Raw genomic sequence first — 19,553 nt, 5'->3', positions numbered from 1 at the left:
TAATTATTTTAATATAAAAATAAAACATAAAAACAATACAAATATCATTTTCTTGGACATATATTATAATATCAATTATGTTAGATCTACCATAAAATTAATTACTAAAATTAAATATCGATGTAAAATATATATTAAAAATAAATTAAATTTTACATATTTAAATACAAAATACATAGTAACTAATTTTTAATATTTTTAAAAATTAAAATAGATAAATAGAAAATAATTAATAAACAATGGCAAGTCCGAGAAGAAGCAGGGATGTGAGGAGTTCTTGATTCAGAGATGGACTAAGATTTGACATTTACTGAATCCTTATCCTTGCATCATCACTTGTCAGTTTCACAAAAGAAATAAAGAAAGAAAGAGAAAGAAATAATTAATAACACATTATATAAATTGGCAGAAGGAATAGGAAAACATGAATATGTGAAGAGAGTGAGAGAGAAAGAGAAAGAAGAGATATCAAAAATGGATGTTGTGACTCAGATGCAGAGACAGCTGATCCAATACACTTCCTCCTTATTTCAAGAGGTAAGTAACTTACTTAACTAATCTAATTAATCAACTATGCTATAATAGATTGAGTGGTTTTTGTGTTTATTTATTATGTTTGTGAATTAAGGGATTCTTAGATGATCAGTTTAACCAGCTTCAGCAACTTCAAGATGAGAGCAACCCTGAATTTGTTGTTGAAGTTGTCACTCTCTTCTTTGAGGATGCTGAGAGGCTTCTTAATGAACTCTCTAAATCACTGCAAGTGTAAGTTAACTTCCATTTTGATTATCCCTTGCACTTAAAATCATTATTCATTTCATTATGGTTATGCTGATGATCAATCCCAGAGAGCAAGAAAGCATTGATTTTAGAAAGGTGGATGCTCAGGTTCACCAACTCAAGGGTAGCAGTTCCAGGTAGTAATTAATATTAATATATATAATTAATTCACTCTTTGTTATAAATATAAAGCTAAGGATAATTGATTATTGGGAAATACAGCATTGGAGCACAGAGAGTTCAGAGAGTCTGCATTGCTTTTAGAAACTTTTGTGAGCAGCAGAATGTTGAAGGGTAAGGTTATTATGGTTTTAATTAATTAATATAATATGGTTAATGTTTTGATTATGGTATTCATAATTCATCAGGTGCCTTAAAAGCTTGCAAGAGATAAAACAGGAGTATTCACTGGTCAAAACAAAACTTGAAACTCTCTTCAAGGTACAAGAGATTATTGCTACCTCTTAAATAATAATCAATGTTAAATGTTTGTTGTATCACCTTAATTATATTTATTATTGCAGATGGAGAAGCAGCTATTTGCAGCAAGGGGTTCAATATCTAGGTAGAAGGAAGAAGAAAAAGCATTCATCAATTTATGTGTTGTTGTAATTTGATTTTGTCAATTATAGGTTATAGCTTAATTAAGGCAGACCAGAGTTTGCATCTGCATCATCTTTGAATAACAGATCACAACTTGAGCTTTTCAATTCTGCAACATTAATCTTTTTATTATTTCCTTAAATAGTTGACTTAGTTTGTGCTTTTATTTTCAATATTTTTTGTTTCTCGAATTTTGTGAAAAAATAAAATAAAATTTTCATGTTTTTACAGATTTTTCTTTTTCTTTTACATAATCATAAAAATAAAAAAGAGAATATAAACCAGACGCAGTCTAATTTTAGACGGGGAATCAGCTTTTTTAATTTAGTATAACATGTGCAAAACATGTTAACTTGTTAACTCAAATTGAAAATCCCTAAGACAGATCAATGATCTGTTCTTAATTAATTAATTAGCTAGAATAATGATAATTTAGCATGTTCACTGTTCATATATATATATTTAGTAAGTAGAAATCAGTATCTGGTAAATATTTGATGAGTTGATTTCGAGGTCAACTTGTTACATATCTTGTTGTGCAGTGCAGATAAGATCTCCTGTAACACATAATTTATTTCTTACTTATCTTGATCTTCTTCAAATTTCAAATACCACAGCAATGCAAGTTAAAATATGGTCACAAAAGTTGGCTGATTAACTTGGTAATTTCTGTCTAAGCATTAGAAGTGGTAAACGGACCAAAATTTGTTAGATTGGTTCGCATAACTTACAAAAAAAAGTGGGTTTGACAAAAAATTTAAAATTGTCAAACTTAAAAAGTTTATCTAATCTGCACTGCTTAATTTGTGGGTTTTGACGGGGCGAGACGGGACGAACTTCTTCGGCGGGCCAGACATTTTTTGTATCGTAGTCATTTTTTTACAAATTTTTATAATTTTATTAATATACAGGAAGAGAAGATGATAATTGAAAATATTCTAAATTATATTTTAGATTATGTTTTATGTTTGATTGATTATAAATTTAAAGATGTTTAATTATATGTTTTGGATAATATTTGTTTTGCTTTGGACAATGTTAATTTTATTATTTTGTTTCAAAAGATTTAATGACTATATTTATTACATATTTATAATTATAAAAATTTTAATGTTTGTGAATTTAAAAATTATAATATTTTATATTTTTAAAAATTTATTGAAATAATTATAAAATTATATATATTATTTAATATTTAATAATTAAAAAAAATTTTTAACAGATTGATCTGCGAATCTACCATTAAGCAAAATAAAAGAAAAATTTAAGACTATCTCAATAAAAAAAAATAAGACAGACCAATTCACTAAATAATAACCTTTTGACGAAATTCCGTTTGCCTTCCTAATAAACATGTTTTTTTATTATGGTACCATATTTTAATTAGATACCCGAAGGATATAATTAGAATATTGCTCACAGAAACAATCATTATTATCAGTTCCACCATATTTTTATTATTTGTTTCAGATCACACACTAAGAGGAGATTGTGCTCCGTGCATGCATCTAGGGGTTATGAAATTCAAACCGGCCGATACAAATCAAATTGTTTATTCAATTCAAACTTAAAACCTATTAGAATTATATTAATTTAGATTTAATTATATTTTATTTTTGACAAATTATATAAATTAATTAGAATTTAAAATTTTCTTCACGAAATTTATTTAATTCAATCCAAACAGCTATTATTTATTTTAAATTAATATTTTATTTATAATATATTTAATTTATTATATATTTTTATTTATTTATATATTATTATAATTCAATCGTATTATTTATATAAAAAAATTAATTATTCATATAAAATATATATTAAACAATATATATATTTATATATAGATACATAATTATTACTTTAATGACTCATTTTTTGTAGTCACAAAAAAATGACTCTTTTTTTACATATTATTCTTTATTATTTAATAAACACTCTGTGAATATAACTTATTTTTATTTTTAAAATAAAACCTTTAAATAAATTGATCTAATTTAAATTGTAACAAATTGATTCAATAATAAAATTATGCGGTTAAATAATTTTACGCACTTATTCTTCAACAACATCTCCATCGCAACTTCTCTTATTTGATTTCTTTTTTTTTTTCTTCATTCTCTTATTTGATTTTTTTTTCTTTTTTTTCTCTTCATCCTCCTTAATAATTATCATTGTTGTTGCTATCTTCTTTATCATCTTTCTTATATATATTCAGAAAAAATAAAATACATAAATTTTGATTCACATCACATAAATCTTGATGTACAATACAAAAATTTTAGTATATAACACATAAAATTTTAAAAAACTACATGCTTTGAAAAAAATTTTAGTACCCAACAGAATATGCACAACGCAGAAAATTTAGTGCACATTTGAAAAATTTTGATGCACAACACAAAAAATTTTAAAGAATTATATATCTAAAATATTGACATTCAATCAAAAACATATATATAATATAGAAATTTTTGAAAAATCACAATTAATTTATCTAACCAATAAAATATATTTGTAATAAAAAATTATGTGCTTTTGTACAAATTTTTGTACTATGAATAAATTCTTTTATATTATATCAATAAATTTGTGTTATATGTAAAAATTTATATATTTTCAATAAAAATTTGTGTGTTAAAAAGTGCAAAAAGGAGAAATACTAATACACGTGCCTATTTTTCTTAAATTTATACCAACTTAATTAAACTTAGTTACAAAAATACTTGTTAAAGTAGCATTAATTGCACAACAAATACCATGCATGAATATTTTAAGAAAAATATAGGTAAACAATGAAAATATTAAACAATGTGAACAATAAATATATTGGATGTTCAATTCATTAGATGTGTGGATGGTTATTCTAATATTAAAATTTAGTAGATAATTTATAAATATAATGTATTTTTATTTTATTGGGTCAATTTTAAAACTCATTATTCATATTATTCACAAAACCATTGTCTATCTAACAAAATCTATATCTTTAATGTCCACGGCCATCATTTTTGTAAGGTTACTTAATCCAATAATAGATTGCAACTTACGTATCGTATATTGGAATAAAATCACATCTCTCATGCCCTCACTCCCGTTATATTATTCCACCCTGCTAATAGAGTTTGTTCTAGTATCTCATAAGTAGAGTTCAATTTATTTTTCACAGTCTTCTACACCTAAATTATAAACCCATTCACTCTTAAGAGTATATAGTATAGTTATACCATCATATCATAGACATAGAGTATGTGTAAGGTTTTTTTCTGGTCACTTACTAACGTTACATTCTCATAAAGATTGCTTTCACTTGTCAGCTGAATTTGTTAAGGGTGGTCCATGCCATTAGTAACATGTACAGTACTACGTCTACATAGTACTTTTAGATGCTAAATCTCGTGATTTTCACTATAGTAAATTCAAGTGATTTAATATCATATCAATATATATCCATATACTTGTATTTTCAAAATCATACGGCCATAAATGAAACTACAAGTCTAAGACAAAAAATATTATGTATATAGTTTATATATACTTTATTCATGAAAGTTTTTAAATATATCCAAAACACTAATGTTCTAGTAATTTTATATATTTTTTATCATTGAAATCAATGATTAATATTATTAAAATATCGATATATTTGGTATACTTAATTTTTTTTATACATTGTTTATCCTTGAATTAGATCAAATGAGATGTAAACCTCCTTTAAATTAAATCTATAATCATATATTCTCTCTTTTTATTTATTTACTTTTTTTATTTTTTGGGTTCATTGACAAATTATAATATATGTAGACAATGTTTCTTTCTAAATATATTAATTTTTTAATAAATCTAAAAAGTAAAATAAAGTGATATTTATTTTAAAGAGGATGGAGCAATAGTTAATAGAGTATGAAGTCATAGTTAACTATACACTCCATACATACACCAAAACACAACTCTTTTTACTATTATAGAGATTAAGTACCTTTTTACATATTTAATTAATTGTTGACTTATATAATTCGGTTTTTTCACAAATAAGTATCTACTTAATTAATCAATGTAACATTAATTTTTTTAATTTAATTAACACGTGTGTTAAGAATATATGTTAATAAAATTATCAATGTTCTTATAAAAAAATTAGTTTTTAGTGCATTTTATTGTACATGCATTATTAATTATAATACTCTTGATATGTATCTTAAAAATACACATTAGTTAAATTTATTTTTTCCCAAGGCATAAATATTTAATTTTGATAACAGAATAAGACAAGATATTAAGAATATGACACAAAAGACAAAGATACAAAAATTAATATTTTTGTATTTTATATGATAATGAACTAAATATAAGATAGAACAAATAATAAAAAATTTAATTGACCTTTTTTTTCACATAAAATTTAGAATAAAATAATAAAAAATATAATTATAAAAATTTAATAATGATAAAAAATAAAAAAAAAACAAAGTGTGTCTTCTTTTAGTATTTTAATGTCTTTTTTATCAGAAAAATACAAAATACATTAATTTGATATTTTAAGACACAATATCTTTATCTATATCTCACATGCTAAACAAAATATTATGTCTTTATATTTTTGTATCCATATCTCAATGTCTTAACTTTATAATTCTATAAACAACCCTAATAAGCCCAAACGGCCCAACATGAAAAAGTAAGACAGGACCCAAAATTTGAATTTGAATTCCAAAGGGCAAAGAAAACAACAAAGCGACTCTCTCTCTCTCTCTGCTTTATATTACACAACGGCGCATAAACAGAGACACTCCATCCCCATCAATCAACATAAACCCTAGAAACTAGAAACAAAGAAAGAAAGAACGAAACCAAAACCTTCTCTAATCTCGTTATCTTCTTCTGCACCACATTCCTCAAATATGGCCAAAAAGAAACTGTCCCACCAATCCAAACACGAACAACAAGTTCCTCAACAACCACTCTCTATGGATGATTCCACCGAGAAGCTTCAGAGCCTTAAGGACCTCAACTCCATGCTTCTTAAAGAGACTGCACATCGCAGACAACAGGTTCAGTCTCTTCTTGAATCCAAGGAAGCTCTTCAATCTGCGCTTAACCGTTCCTCAATGCAGCAGAACGCCTTGCATTCTCAACTCACCATGGCCTCTGATGACACCGTCCTTTCCGAGATCCAAAACCTCGTTGCTTTTGTTCTCATGGAGCAGCAGATTCGGGAATCCGGTCACCGCTTCGCTGCGTTGGTCGCCGAGAGGAACGAGATTGACAAGCTCAATGCCTGCCTTGAGGCTGAGATGGATCAGATCAAGGCTGATTTCGACGGTGTTGTCGCCGATGCGAATGCTTTGAAGGAGAAGCTTCTTGAGAGCGAGAACAATGAGAGTAAGCTTAGGGAGGAGGTGAAGAAGCTGAAGCTGGAACAGGAGAAGATGGTTGTTGAAGGGAACAAGAAAGAAAGAGAGTTTGGGAAGGTGGCGAAGGAGAGGGACTTGGCTCTGAGGAAGAATGCCGAGTCAGAGAGAGTGATTAGTGAGTTGAGGGGTGAGATGAATGCTGTTTTGAAGCTGAAGAATGCGAAGGAGTCGAGAATCAGTGAAGTGGAAGTGGAGATGAAACAACTCAAGGAATCATTATGCGGTTTTCACGAGGAAGAGGCAGTGATGAGAGCTAAGATTCTTGAATTGGAAGGGAGTCTGGGACTGGCTGAGGAGAAGGAAGAGGCAATGGAAATGGAGATTGGAGCATTGGCGAAGCAGAAGGAGGAGATAGAGGTGAATGTTGAGATGTTGAAAGAGGGAAGAGATGGCCTTCAAAAGGCTCTGGATAAGGTTCAGAGAGAATTGGAGGATAGGGGGCATGAGATTGATATGCTTGTTAGGGAGAAGAATGAGATTGAGATGTTGAAAGTTGAGCGCGAGAGTGAAACTGTCGAGTTACAAAGAGAAGTGGATGGATTGAAAGATGTTGTGCTTAGGTTGAAAGCATCATGCAGCGATTTTGAAGAGAGAAACAAGCACTTGCTATCTGAGGTGAATCATTACAAGGATTCCATTGAAGAGGTAATGCTTGAGAGGGATGAGGAGAAAAACAAAGTGAAGAGCTTGGCATTGCAAGTTGAGGAAATGGCAAGCGAGTTAAGCCAGATGATAAGTGAGAAAGAGAAGCTAGTTGAGAAGAACAAGAGAATTGAAAGCCGCGTGGGTGTATTGATGAACGAAATGGATACATTGCAGCAGAGCATTGTGGAGGCAAGGCGAGTCTCTGAAGATTTGAGAGCCAAGGTTGAGTTTTCCAACAACAAATCAAACCAGGCACTTGCATTGTTGAAGAGTACTGCTGCACTTGTGTGTCAGTACAATGAGAGTGTAGCGGAAGTGCTATCTATTGAGCAGAAGGCTGACGTAGAAGAAGTGCAACCTTATGTTGAACAACTGAATGCAATCAAGAAGGCATTTAGGAGCAAGAACAAGATGGTGGCTGATTTGAAGCAGCAACTTGAGTTGATGCATTGCTCTGTGGTTTCAGCAAATAAAATGAAAAGCTTGTGGACAGTTGTATCCTCTGCAACTACAATTTTGGCTGCAGCATTAGCTGCCTATGTTGCCAAAGGCCACTGACTGGGTTTAGGGTAGTAACAAGTACTTGGGCACTCTTGAATCATATATAATCCGTTATTAGAAAGTCATCGTTGCCCTTTTTATTAGGTAAAAAACCTGAGCAAGTATGTCAACTAATTAGTACCATGAAATTAGCATTATGCTGTTGTAATTTCTAATTGCTTACCTTCCTTCAGTACACTTTTCAATCTTTCTTTGAATAAAAAAAACTGTCCCAAAAGCAGCAAGAAAACAGAACACAGTGTTAATGAGGAAAATAATGAATGAATATCCATGGTTCCGACAGTTCCATCAAAGCTGTCATCGCGATTTCTTGGGAAAATATTTTAGAATTTAGGTGAATGAATCTAACTGATTAATTAATCTCAGTTGCATGGTTCGTTATCATAATTCAACTAAGATTTCAACTACAATATGTCCAATATGGGATGTTCACACAGTATTTATCTGATTTATTATTATACATAAATGGCCCCAGATGACGCATGACTCAAGAATCGATCAAGAAGAGTCCTCCACCACTGAAGGCTTTCCAGTTTCCACTGGTGCGGGTGCTGTGCCCAGTGATTGATGTGGGGGCACTTGTAGATAAAAGAAAGACCAGAGGGATGTCCCTGCATTAGCAACACATGAATGCGTTTTTGCTTTTCCAAGCTAGACAATTCCAGTATCTTCGGTAGTTCTGCCATCCAAACTTTCTAATATTCAATCATGGCCAAGACAAGAAGTTGCAATAAGTACACACAAATGTTCATCCTTCCATAACCTTTATTATTCTTTTATAATGAACAACGATTCACACACTGACCAACTACACGATGTATAAACAGAAACCAACATACTACCAATACAAGTTTCAACATTAGACAGAAAATATATATATATTCCATTTACATTGGCAGAGTTTGTCCATCGTTGAACTAGAAAGACAACCCCATTAATTAATATACTAACAGTTTAACAGTCTTGACAAGCTTACATGAATATAGCACAGGAATAATCATACACCACCATAATGCCATTCGACACTTTCACTATCAGTTTTTCCAAAATTAGCTATATATATTATATAAATAAACTATAAACTATGTAAACCGCACCCCCACTGATTACCTATCACAAGGTCACGTCCACATTGCTGTCTTCCTTCTTCTTGGCTGAAAAGACTAGGTAATCTTAAACTTAACGGTTCAACAGACAGTCATGGCTCCCTTTGTCCTAATATCTTACCTATCCACATCAGTGGTATTGGTGATGATGTGCACTGGAAAACTTCATGCAGCTATATGCAGGTTACACATATCATGACACAATCTCAAACCAGAGAAGTGCCAAATAACAGGGAGCAGGGTCCTATAGTATAAAATAGAAGCACAATTCGGTTAAAAAAAAGTCTAGTACCATAACAATTGCCTACATAATCTTCTAACCTGTCCTTGCAATCAGATGAAAGTTAAGCCTATGAACGGTCAGAGCTCACAAAACTTTTTATCTCATCCATGACTGTAGAGAAGTGCTCATTGTTTGGTAACAAGTAAAAGCCAATTGTTGCCTGCTCTAGGTATAGTAATTTCACATTTTGGCCAGCCTTCTCAAGCCCTTTTGCATAAGCCAATTGCCAATCCTGAACAAGGTCTAAACCAGCTACCACTATAAGGCTCTTCGGGAAGGGAATCCCTTCGAGGCTTCTTCCTTTGGGGCCAAATGGGTTACATGCCTCATGGTCTTTATTTTCCCCTTCTGGAAGAAAAGCTCTCCAATACCAGTCTCTATCTTGAATTCTAACAAAATATTTCCCATCCAACCGCTTTTCAGACTCAGTTCTTTCCTCCCCACCAAACAATGGGTTGAGAAGTATGTTCCCCATTACTTCAACTCCAGATTCTACAGCTTTCCGTGCAACATGATGTACAATGTTCCCACCAGAGCTGTCACCGGCCAAGTATATATGAACTTTCTTGTCCTTCCTACTTTGGAGCCATGATCTAGAACTGACCCATTGGAGAGCCGTCCAACCATCATCGTACGCACAAGGATACCTGTTTTCGGGTGCTCGTCTATAATTTACTGATACCACAACAGCATTACAAATTCCTACCAACCGGCGGCAAAGGGTATCGTATATAGCGCTATCAGCCGAAGAATGTGCAAAGCTTCCACCATGAAAAAATATGATTACAGGAATAACCTCAGAGGTTACAGGCTTCTCAATGTCCACAAGAGTCCTTGCATGGTTTTCTCCCTCATCAGGCCGATAAATTCGACTAAGAAGACTAGTTTCACGCTCAACAACAACATCAAACGAGAACACGCCATCGACAGGGCTGGCATTGGCAGGTACTTTCCGATCAAGGAACTCAGCTAAATCCCGGTTGAAAGTTCCATCAGGGCGACGAAGAAGATTGTAAGCCAGCTTAAAATTAGAGATAAGAACCCACATATTTAGCGGAACCACCATCTACATCAAATAGGAAAAAAGATAGCACGATAAGATAATAGCCATAAAAGGAACCCCAAACAAATTATAAATGCAAATAAAGGAAAGGTTTTGGCAAGCATAAGCTGAACCCAAAGACACTATAGATTGAGCATCTTAAGTGCTACACAAAAGTGGGAACTACCAAAATCAGCAGACATAAGTGACAAAATCTAACCTCAAAAGGGCCAAAAAGTAAAAAACATTCAAGGGTAAAAACCTCAGCGTCTAAAAAACGGGTTCATCTTGGACACAAATCAGAAACATAAGCCACAAAAATAAAAGCGGGTTCTTTTTTATTTATTTATTCCTGAGATGTGAAAAAAGAGAACCAAAACAACAATCTGAAGCTGTTAACAAAAATCATAACACTAATCAGAATCCAGGAAAGTACATACCTAAATCAGGCGTATTATCATAGCAGAATTCATTAATATTAAAAAAAATTAGAAAAGTGAGCAGGTTAGTAGTAAGCAAGAGCAAGAAAACAAGCTCGGATTCTCAAAACCATGAGAAACACGCAACAATCTGAGATAAAAACTTAACAAAAAGTGGGAAGAAGGAGCAAAGAAACCTTGGATTCGTTGAGGTTAAGTTGGTTACTTTCAGCCATCGGAATCGGAAACGAGAGAGATCGAAGATAGAGAGACGGATCAGAAATCAGAAACTGAGAAGAGAAGCAAGCTCTCGCAACTTCACATGATAAATGTGGAGAGTTCAGAATCACTGCCACAAGGAAAAAAAAGGGAGAAGAAAAGATGCAGAGGAGAGAGAGTGTGAGGGGTGAAGGATAAGAAGAAGGTGGAGGGATGCGCACTGTAGAAAATGGTAGGAGACAAATGCTAAAGTGCGAGGTGAGAAAGAGGAACGCGACAAAGCCAAGGGGGGGTGGGGCCCAGGACCATGAATGAATTTGGACCCAATAAAGTGGATTGTTTTTGTTATGACGTCATCATCATCAGGATAAGGGAATTCCGCCAAGGCGAAACGGAGGGGGACAAATATGCTTCCGTTTATACGGATTGCCACGTGTCATCACAGGAGCCCCTCTTCAAATTCCATTTTATTTTCCTCCCTCTTATTGGGACATGACACCCTTCCTATCTTCTTCAACAGCTCACCACCACAATTTTGTACTTTACCTTCTTCATAACACTGTTTTGCCGCACTTCATAAAGCATAATGCTCAATACACTATGATAACAAATTTCCAGATGGATTGTTTTAGTATAAAAAGAAACACGTATATATAATATAATTATAAATAAATACTTAGTTACCTACTTACCTCAGATATCACCATTGAAGATTTTACTAATTACTTAAATATTTATTCAAATGATAGTATTTGATCCACGGATAGTATTTAAAAAAAAAAACATAGTTATTGTGCTCCTATTAAAAAATTTTATTAGTAAGTTTTAATTTGATGTTCATAATAAGAGTAAATTATTAATTTTGTTCTCGAATTATTAAGACGTTGACAAAAATAACTTTCATGACAAAAATATATTTAAAATATTAAAAAATACTACAAAAATATCTGTCCGTAAATAAAAATCTATTCCATTAATAGATTTGGTTGAACTGTTAAAGGAATTTCATTACACTTTTTTTTTGCTTTTCCTTTATTTTCCCTCACTTTCTTCCTCTCTCCTGTTGGAAAGAGCTTACACTTCACCCTCTTTACTCTCACTTTGAATCCATGACTGCTGCGTTCCAATCTTCTCTATCTTATGCTCTCACACCCCACTCCCTACTCCTTTTTTCTTCTCCCTTCTTCTCATTTTTACTTCTCCAGTACACAGAACAGTTGCTCATCAACCCACACCACTTTCTCTTTGTATTCAACGACAGAACCTCGTTGTTGCCACTGCTGCTTGCTCGCCGCCCCTCTGTTGTCGTCAAAAGCAGATCTTGCAATTCCTTACCCTCTTCAATCTCGCAGCAGATCTTTTGGTCTTTCCTCTCAGATTCGTCATCACCATCACTGCTTGCTCGCCGCCCCTCCATCACTGTCAGAAACCTGTCTTGCAGCGCCTTACTCTCCTCTCTCGCAATAAGCCAGCAATGGACAGTCTCTCTCTCTCTTCAGGGCGGTGACTCGGTGAGAAGCTCTCTCTCCAACTCCTCTCTTTGTCATTCTTTCTCTTTACATTCTATTTTTATTAAATTATTACAAAAACCATAATGAGAAATTGTAGAATTGCTTATTATGGATGATTATTATTGATTATGGCTGATTATTGTTGTGGCTGAAATGAAGAGGGTGAAGCGTAAGGTCTATTCTGGGAGGTTTGGAGGAGGGAAGGAGTCACTGAGGTGTTGCTTATTGTTGTTGTAGTTGCTTTGGGGAGTGAGAGAGGACGGGAGGAGAGGGCAGCATCACTGCAAGCGCCATCATTGAGGAGAGAGAAAGAGAAAGACGGCAAGAGAGAAGAATCAAAGAAGGAGAAGTGGTTGAGCATGATGACACTGACAAAGAGCAAGACCACTTCCGTACTTGAGGAAGAGAAACTGTGGAAGAAGAGGCGACATCGTATTTGAGGAGAGAAATAGACAAATAGTGACGAAGGTGTTGTTGCAAGAGCTTCAGCTAGGAAGATGATGATGTTTTCATTGTTGCAATTTTGGAGTGACTGAGATATGTTGTTGTTGTAGCTTGCAGTGGCTTCTGGGAGATTTGGGAAAGGAAATGAAATGACTGATATGCTGTTTATTGTTGTTGTAGTCGCTTTGGAGAGGGAGAGAGTGAGGGAGAATGAATGAGAAGCAGAAAAAAGTGTGTAATATAAGCTATTTGACAGCTCAACTAATTCTGTTAACATAATATATTTTTATTTACGGTCAGATATTTTTGTAGCGATTTTCAATATTCTAGAATTAGATCTAAAAATTACGACTAAAACATAAATATTTCAGTTGGAGATGCTTCGATTAAAAAAAATGTCATTCAAATAACATTTCTAAAAATTCGCACATGTTATAGATTGGATCACAAAATTTTTTTTAGATTTATCTACCAAACATTATAAATAAGGGATAATAATATGAAGATAAACACCTGAAGAGCTCTGAACAATAATATGATACGTATCAATGTAATTCGTCTCACAAAAGACCTCTTTAAACCCACAATTCTAAGCCAAACAGAGACCACACAATATGACAAAAAGCTCACTTCTAATAACATTGATCTCAGAAAAAACACCTGAACAATCCTTAATCCAATTACCCAAGTGATCCCTAAGAATGCACCCAAAATCAGCAACATATCGAGAAATCAAAACACTAGCATCACAATTCAACTTAATCAGCAAATTAGGAGGAGCATTCCGAGAAAAGGAAGGAGAATTCGGATTTGCGTTCCTCACAAAAATAGATATGGCACTAAAATCCTTAACTGCATTTTTTAATTAGAAGAATTACCTTGAAAGTACTCCAGAAATCATCATCCTTGAAAACATCATTGCTGCAATCACCCCAAATCCACCAAATTGCCGTAGAGAACAAGCACTCGCTAGCATGAAGGTTACGCTTGAGCCAACTATGGAAATCCCTACCAATGTCATTTATGTTTCATCTAATCCCCAAGGTATGCCAAATAGCTTGGGCTTTAATGCAATATCTGAAGCAATGCAAGACGTCTTCTTCCACCAGGTTACACTGAAGAAAGATTGCAAATATAGCTAAGCCTCTATGGTAATGGAATCCTGAGCCACAAGAGAAGCTTAATCTTTTTTGGAACATGCATCTGCCAAAGCCAGAGTAAATTAATAGCAGGATCCCAATAAATCTTATGACTCATCAACCAATCATATCCGCACCTAGCCAAATAAACCCTGGAGTTAGAACTACTCCACAACCAACCAGGATCAAGATCACCATACAAACCTGGTCGAATAGAAGCCAACCTGATTTTAAAGTCATTATCAATGGGAGTGAACAATACTCTCCAATTCCAATTATCGTGGGACCAAACATCCTCTACCCTCAACTGTGTTCGTGATATGAACAAAAGAAACAAAAGCAGCAAGACAACCATCCGGGTGCCACTTTCCAAACTAAAAGGATTGAGAAATGCTACCATTATTCCAAGAAAACCCCTCTTGCATCTTGACCTTAGTTTTCATGATATCACGCCAAATACCCGAGGCACCAATAAAATTCCAACTCTCCATAAGAACATCTGACCCATATTTAGACTTCAAGACCCGAACCCAGAGGTTATTTGGACTATCAACATATTGCCACAGAAGCTTGCCTATTAAAGATAGATTTGCACACTTCGTATCTAACACCTAGTGGCCAAACTTGCGAGGAGTAATAATTGTCTTCCACTTGACCAAGTTAAAGCACTGCTCATCAACTTGCCCCCTTCCACAAGAAAGACCTCATGATAGCATTAGCTTTTACACAAACAGAAAAAGAAAAAAGAGACTTGTATACAATAAATAAGTAAAGCAGAAGTAACATATTTAATCAAACACAGTCTACCAACTCTGTTAAGAAGTCTACCTTTTCAGATTGTCAATTTGTACTTAATACAGGATAAAATTTTTGCAAAAAAAAGGATCTAGAAGAACGCGGGTGTCCAACGTTAACACCCAAATATTATCCCAAATCGTTCGTTAACCGAATCTGAGAAACTCTCATCAACACCTTCCTTCGACTATTGGATATATTTTTAGAGCAAAGAGCTTTTGACTTCTCAAGATTAACCATCATACCTGAAGCTTTGCAAAAAAATCCATAATTCTTATGACATTCCAAACTTGAGACCTGGTCGCCTTACAAAACAGACGCAAGTCATCAAGCGAACGTAAGGTGTGACAACCGCGGCCCACCTCGAGAGACAGACATAGCCTCCCAATTTCCAGAACTGACTTGGGCTTCAATGAAGGTAGCTAGCTTTCCATGCAAATGACGAAGAGATAGGGCAACATAGGGTTCCCTTGTCTAAACCCCCTCCTAGGCTGGAAAACTTCCAATTTCATATCATTCCACAGGATGGAAAAGCTGGATGCTTGAATGCAATTCATAATCAGATTAATAGTGCACTGGGAGAAACCAAAAACACCCAAAGACTCTGCAAGAAAAGTCCAATCCACTATGTCATATGCCTTTTCCAAATCAATTTTGAAAGTAATGGCTTTTTTTTTTTTACTCAATGTTTGTTTGGGCGCCATTATTTTTATAAAAAATATATTTTTTTCAATGAAAAATGATCTTTTTTATTTTTTAGCGTGTTTGGCAAATTTCTAGTGGTAAAAGTAAAAGCACTAGAAAAATAATTTTTTTTTTGAAAAGCTGTAATTTACATCTTTTTTTAAAAGATCTTTAAAAAAAAATGTTTTTCATTTAATAAATAAATAAATAAATAAATACTTTTATATCGTTATACCCAAACATAATTGATAGATAAAAAAATATTTTTGTATGAGATACCCAAACATAAAATTATTTTTACTTTTTTATAAGATATTTAAAAAAAAGATAACTCGAAAAAAGATTTTTTCTTAGAAGCTCACCCAAACAAGCCCTTAGTCCTTTTAAAAAAATGTAGCATTTCTCGAGCAACAATAATGTTATCCGAAGCACCCCTATCATGAATAAAGCCCCATTGAGTAAGGCTTACTATCTCATCAAGAAAGGGTCGCAACCTGTTAACCAAGATCTTTGTGATGATCTTATAGATGACATTGCATAGTCTAATAGGCCAAAAATCCTTGAAAGCACTAGGGGTTTCACACTTTGGGAATAAAAACTATAAGAGTTTCAACCAAGGATGGACTCAAGGGGCCACCAAGAAAGGCTCGTTGCATATCTTGCCAAACATCCCGACCAACGACCTCCCAATACTCTTTGAAGAAAACATTTTAAAACTATCAGAACCAGGAGCTTTCAAGGGACTCATGCTATCAACTGCTTGCTTAACTTCCAAGAAGGAATCGGCTGAGTAAGAGAAACACAAGCATCCGGGCTAAGCTTAGGAGACGGGACCACTCCCAAACATGAAAGATCAACTTACTCAGTAGAACAAAAAAGCTTTTGTAGAATTTCAGAGCCTTATATTTCAGAGCATCCTGATTCATAGCCCAAGAGCTATCACTAATAAGAAGACCATGGACTTTGTTGGATTTCCTCCGAATGATAGTCTGTAAGTGAAACAATTTAGTGTTACGATCCCCATATTGCACTTACTACTCCCTAGACTTTTGGAACTAGAATAATTCTTCCAGAGCCAAAATAGTATTCAGCGCCGCCCTTAAATCTTCCTCCTTCTCCCTCAGTTCAGCATCATCACTAAATTCCAGCCATTTTTGAACAGCCTCTAATTGAAATTCAAGATTTCTTTTGTTGGCAAAGATGTTTCCAAAGACTTTAAAATTGAACTCTAACGAAGCACTCTGAATCGAGTATATACTCGTCTGAATACACCCTGCAGCAAAAATTCTGTCTCATATTTTCTTGATGAAGGGTTTATACTCCGGATGAAATGCCAGGCCACCTAAAATCTGAAAGGGCTGGCACCCCTCTTCACCGGGTTCCAAGTAGGGGTGGAAAAAGGCCAGGCGGCCTGCCAGGGCCCTGCAGACTGGCCTGTGTTTGGCCTGGCCTGGCCTGACCTGTTATAAAATAGGTACAGGCCCAGGCTCTTTTAAAAGCCTTAATACATTAATAGGCCAGGCCCAGGCTTACTAATTAGCCTTATAGGCCTGTCAGGCCTGCCTGGATCTGTTAAAATATAATTAAATATATAAATAATTATTTATTATTAATAAAATTATGAGATATTTTAAATTTATTATATTTTATTATAAATATTTTTGTATATTTTAAATATGTTAGAAGTTTAAAATTTTTTTATAAATATTAAATATATGACATATTATATTTAACAATTTTTATTAAAAAATAATTTTTTTAAATAATATTTTTATTTTATAAAAAAAATTATCAGGCCTTTTAACAGACTTCAGCCCAGGCCAGGCTGAATAACAGGTCAGGCCTAGTACTTTATAAAGAGCCTATAACAGGCTGCAGGCCAGGCTCAGCCAGGCTCAGGCCAATCAACTGTATGACAGGCCAGGCCTGTTAAGAGCAAAGTCTGGCCTGACCTGGCCTGTTTCCACCCCTAGCTCCAAGGCACCAAACTAAGAGAGGGCAATGATTCGAGTGCAAATATGAGTCAAAAAATAGTTTTTAATCAAACACAGAAACTCATTTGCCTTCTGCACTTTCACTATCGTTCTTTTTCTTCTTCTTTTCTTCTTCTTCAATGGCAAAAGACTAAGGTTCAGTTTCTTGCAATTGCCTGTGTTGCGACAACACTAGTAACGTTAAACTTGTGGGTTAGATTATCTTCTCCTCATCTAGAAGCGGAGAAGGAAATTGAGAAACATGCCCCTCTTGAAATGCTCAACAACTATTCTTGAAGGGTTGGAAGTAGAGAAGACAGAGTCACACATATAGTTTTACCGACTTGGAAGTGCCAAAATCGGGGTTTTGAACAAGAATTGATTCGAGATGGGTCCAATACTAGGCACCCTTCCCCTTTATGGCTTTGGTTCGAACCGTGATGAGTGCATCAAAGCGTTTTGTTAAAACTTTGACATCAATGTTTGTGGGGTTAGTAGAGTTTGTGGAAGCCATTGTTGGTGTTGGTATGAAAAAGGTGTCTAAATAAAATAGAATTTTTGAGGTGAAGGGTCACAACAGAGTGGTTGAGGGTGGTGACATCACCATTGGGGTGGTGGCAGTGAGTCTCGTTTATAAAGTGCGGTAAAGAGTAGTCACATCAGTACTCCGTCAATAGAGTTAGCACCGAAAATAATTTTAGAGACTACTATGTGTGTGTTTGGATTTCAGTTTGCAAACGGGAGTGTGCATAAAAGTGATTTTGCAAACTTGCTTTTGATGAAAAGTAAGTTTGTGTTAACATGATTTATGTTTGGCAATCTTTATGTCAAAATGGATTATAGTAAAGTAAATGTTGTTTGGATTATACTATTCAAAATCACTTTTAGATGAAAAATTACTAAAAGAGACATCAATTAAAATAATTTTTTATATTATTCTATTATTTTACTTTAGATATTTGAATAAATCTTATTAATTCATTTTATAATAAAGTTAATATTTACTTACTAAATTAAAGTAACATATAAAAATTGACAAAATATATTTTAATACATAAAAATATAGAATTTATATAAACAAGAAATAATAAGAATACCATAAAAAAAAGTAATAACATGAGGACTGAGGGATTAGAACACTGAAAAAATAATATAAAAAAAAGTCAATGATAAAAGTAAGTAAAAAATAAAAAGAACAAAGTCAAATAAAAATAAAAAAGACACTTTACATATTAAACATAAAAAATAGTAAATAATAAAAAAATTCATATGAACTAAAAAATAATAAGAAATAAAAATATAAAAGGGAGTACTATACATTTTATAATATTAAACAAAAAAATATTTTATAATCTATTTTAGTATCATTAGTACTCTTTAATTTAATATCATTTATATAAATAAAAAATAATAAAAGTATCATAAAAATTAATAAAAATAAAAATTTATATCAACAATAGTTGTCATATAAATAAAAAAATAATAAAAATATAACAATAGAAAATTAAAAAAAATAACATCAGAATACTAAAAAATAATATGAAAAATATTTATCATATAAATAAAAAATATAAAAATCAAAATATGAAAAAAAGAATTAAAAATAATAAAAAAATTAAAATCTTTGACTTAGCAGTGATGAAAATAAATCTGAAAAAAAAACTATAAGGAAGAACATACAAAGAACTATGGTGAAATGAGGAAGAACGTACAGAGAACTAATGGTGAAATGATGTGGTTATGTGCATCCTTTTTATAGATGAAATGAAGGGTACAGTTGGTAGATATGGAATAAATTCCTTACCTAATTCCTCCAACGGTAATTAATTTTCTTAACGTGAACGCAGAAGCTTGAATTTGTAGCTTCACGTGAACGTACGTTCAGAGGTGAAAGCACTTCTGGGTTAGAAATTTCAAAAAGTTGCCAAACATGAT

The 19,553-nt window shown here is 33.2% G+C and overlaps 3 protein-coding genes across 4 annotated transcripts; 2 read left to right on the top strand and 1 right to left on the bottom strand.

Moving 5' to 3' along the window:
* Positions 1–277: 277 nt before the first annotated feature.
* Positions 278–1,507, top strand: LOC130936544 (histidine-containing phosphotransfer protein 1-like). 2 transcript variants are annotated; one of them, XM_057866634.1, is made up of 6 exons: positions 278–537; positions 647–765; positions 849–917; positions 1,003–1,074; positions 1,149–1,221; positions 1,305–1,507. In XM_057866634.1, exons 1-6 carry the CDS (start codon positions 475–477, stop codon positions 1,347–1,349), a joined length of 441 nt encoding a protein of 146 aa, XP_057722617.1. In that variant the 5' UTR covers positions 278–474; the 3' UTR covers positions 1,350–1,507. The 2 variants fall into 2 exon arrangements, with proteins under 2 accessions (XP_057722617.1, XP_057722616.1); XM_057866633.1 differs by having other exon boundaries at positions 629–765.
* A 4,679-nt stretch (positions 1,508–6,186) lies between these two features.
* Positions 6,187–8,292, top strand: LOC130933280 (uncharacterized). Its single transcript, XM_057862856.1, has one exon. The coding sequence runs from the start codon at positions 6,285–6,287 to the stop codon at positions 7,998–8,000; it is 1,716 nt and encodes a 571-aa protein (XP_057718839.1). The 5' UTR covers positions 6,187–6,284; the 3' UTR covers positions 8,001–8,292.
* Positions 8,293–8,823: 531 nt separating this feature from the next.
* Positions 8,824–11,302, bottom strand: LOC130933281 (gibberellin receptor GID1C-like). Its single transcript, XM_057862857.1, has 2 exons — positions 11,051–11,302; positions 8,824–10,458 (listed from the first exon to the last, which is right to left on the bottom strand). Exons 1-2 carry the CDS (start codon positions 11,087–11,089, stop codon positions 9,460–9,462), a joined length of 1,038 nt encoding a protein of 345 aa, XP_057718840.1. The 5' UTR covers positions 11,090–11,302; the 3' UTR covers positions 8,824–9,459.
* Positions 11,303–19,553: the final 8,251 nt, after the last annotated feature.

This window comes from Arachis stenosperma, chromosome 6 (assembly GCF_014773155.1).
Source record: "Arachis stenosperma cultivar V10309 chromosome 6, arast.V10309.gnm1.PFL2, whole genome shotgun sequence".
Lineage (NCBI taxonomy): Eukaryota > Viridiplantae > Streptophyta > Magnoliopsida > Fabales > Fabaceae > Arachis > Arachis stenosperma.
This window is presented reverse-complemented; position numbering and strand designations above follow the sequence as displayed.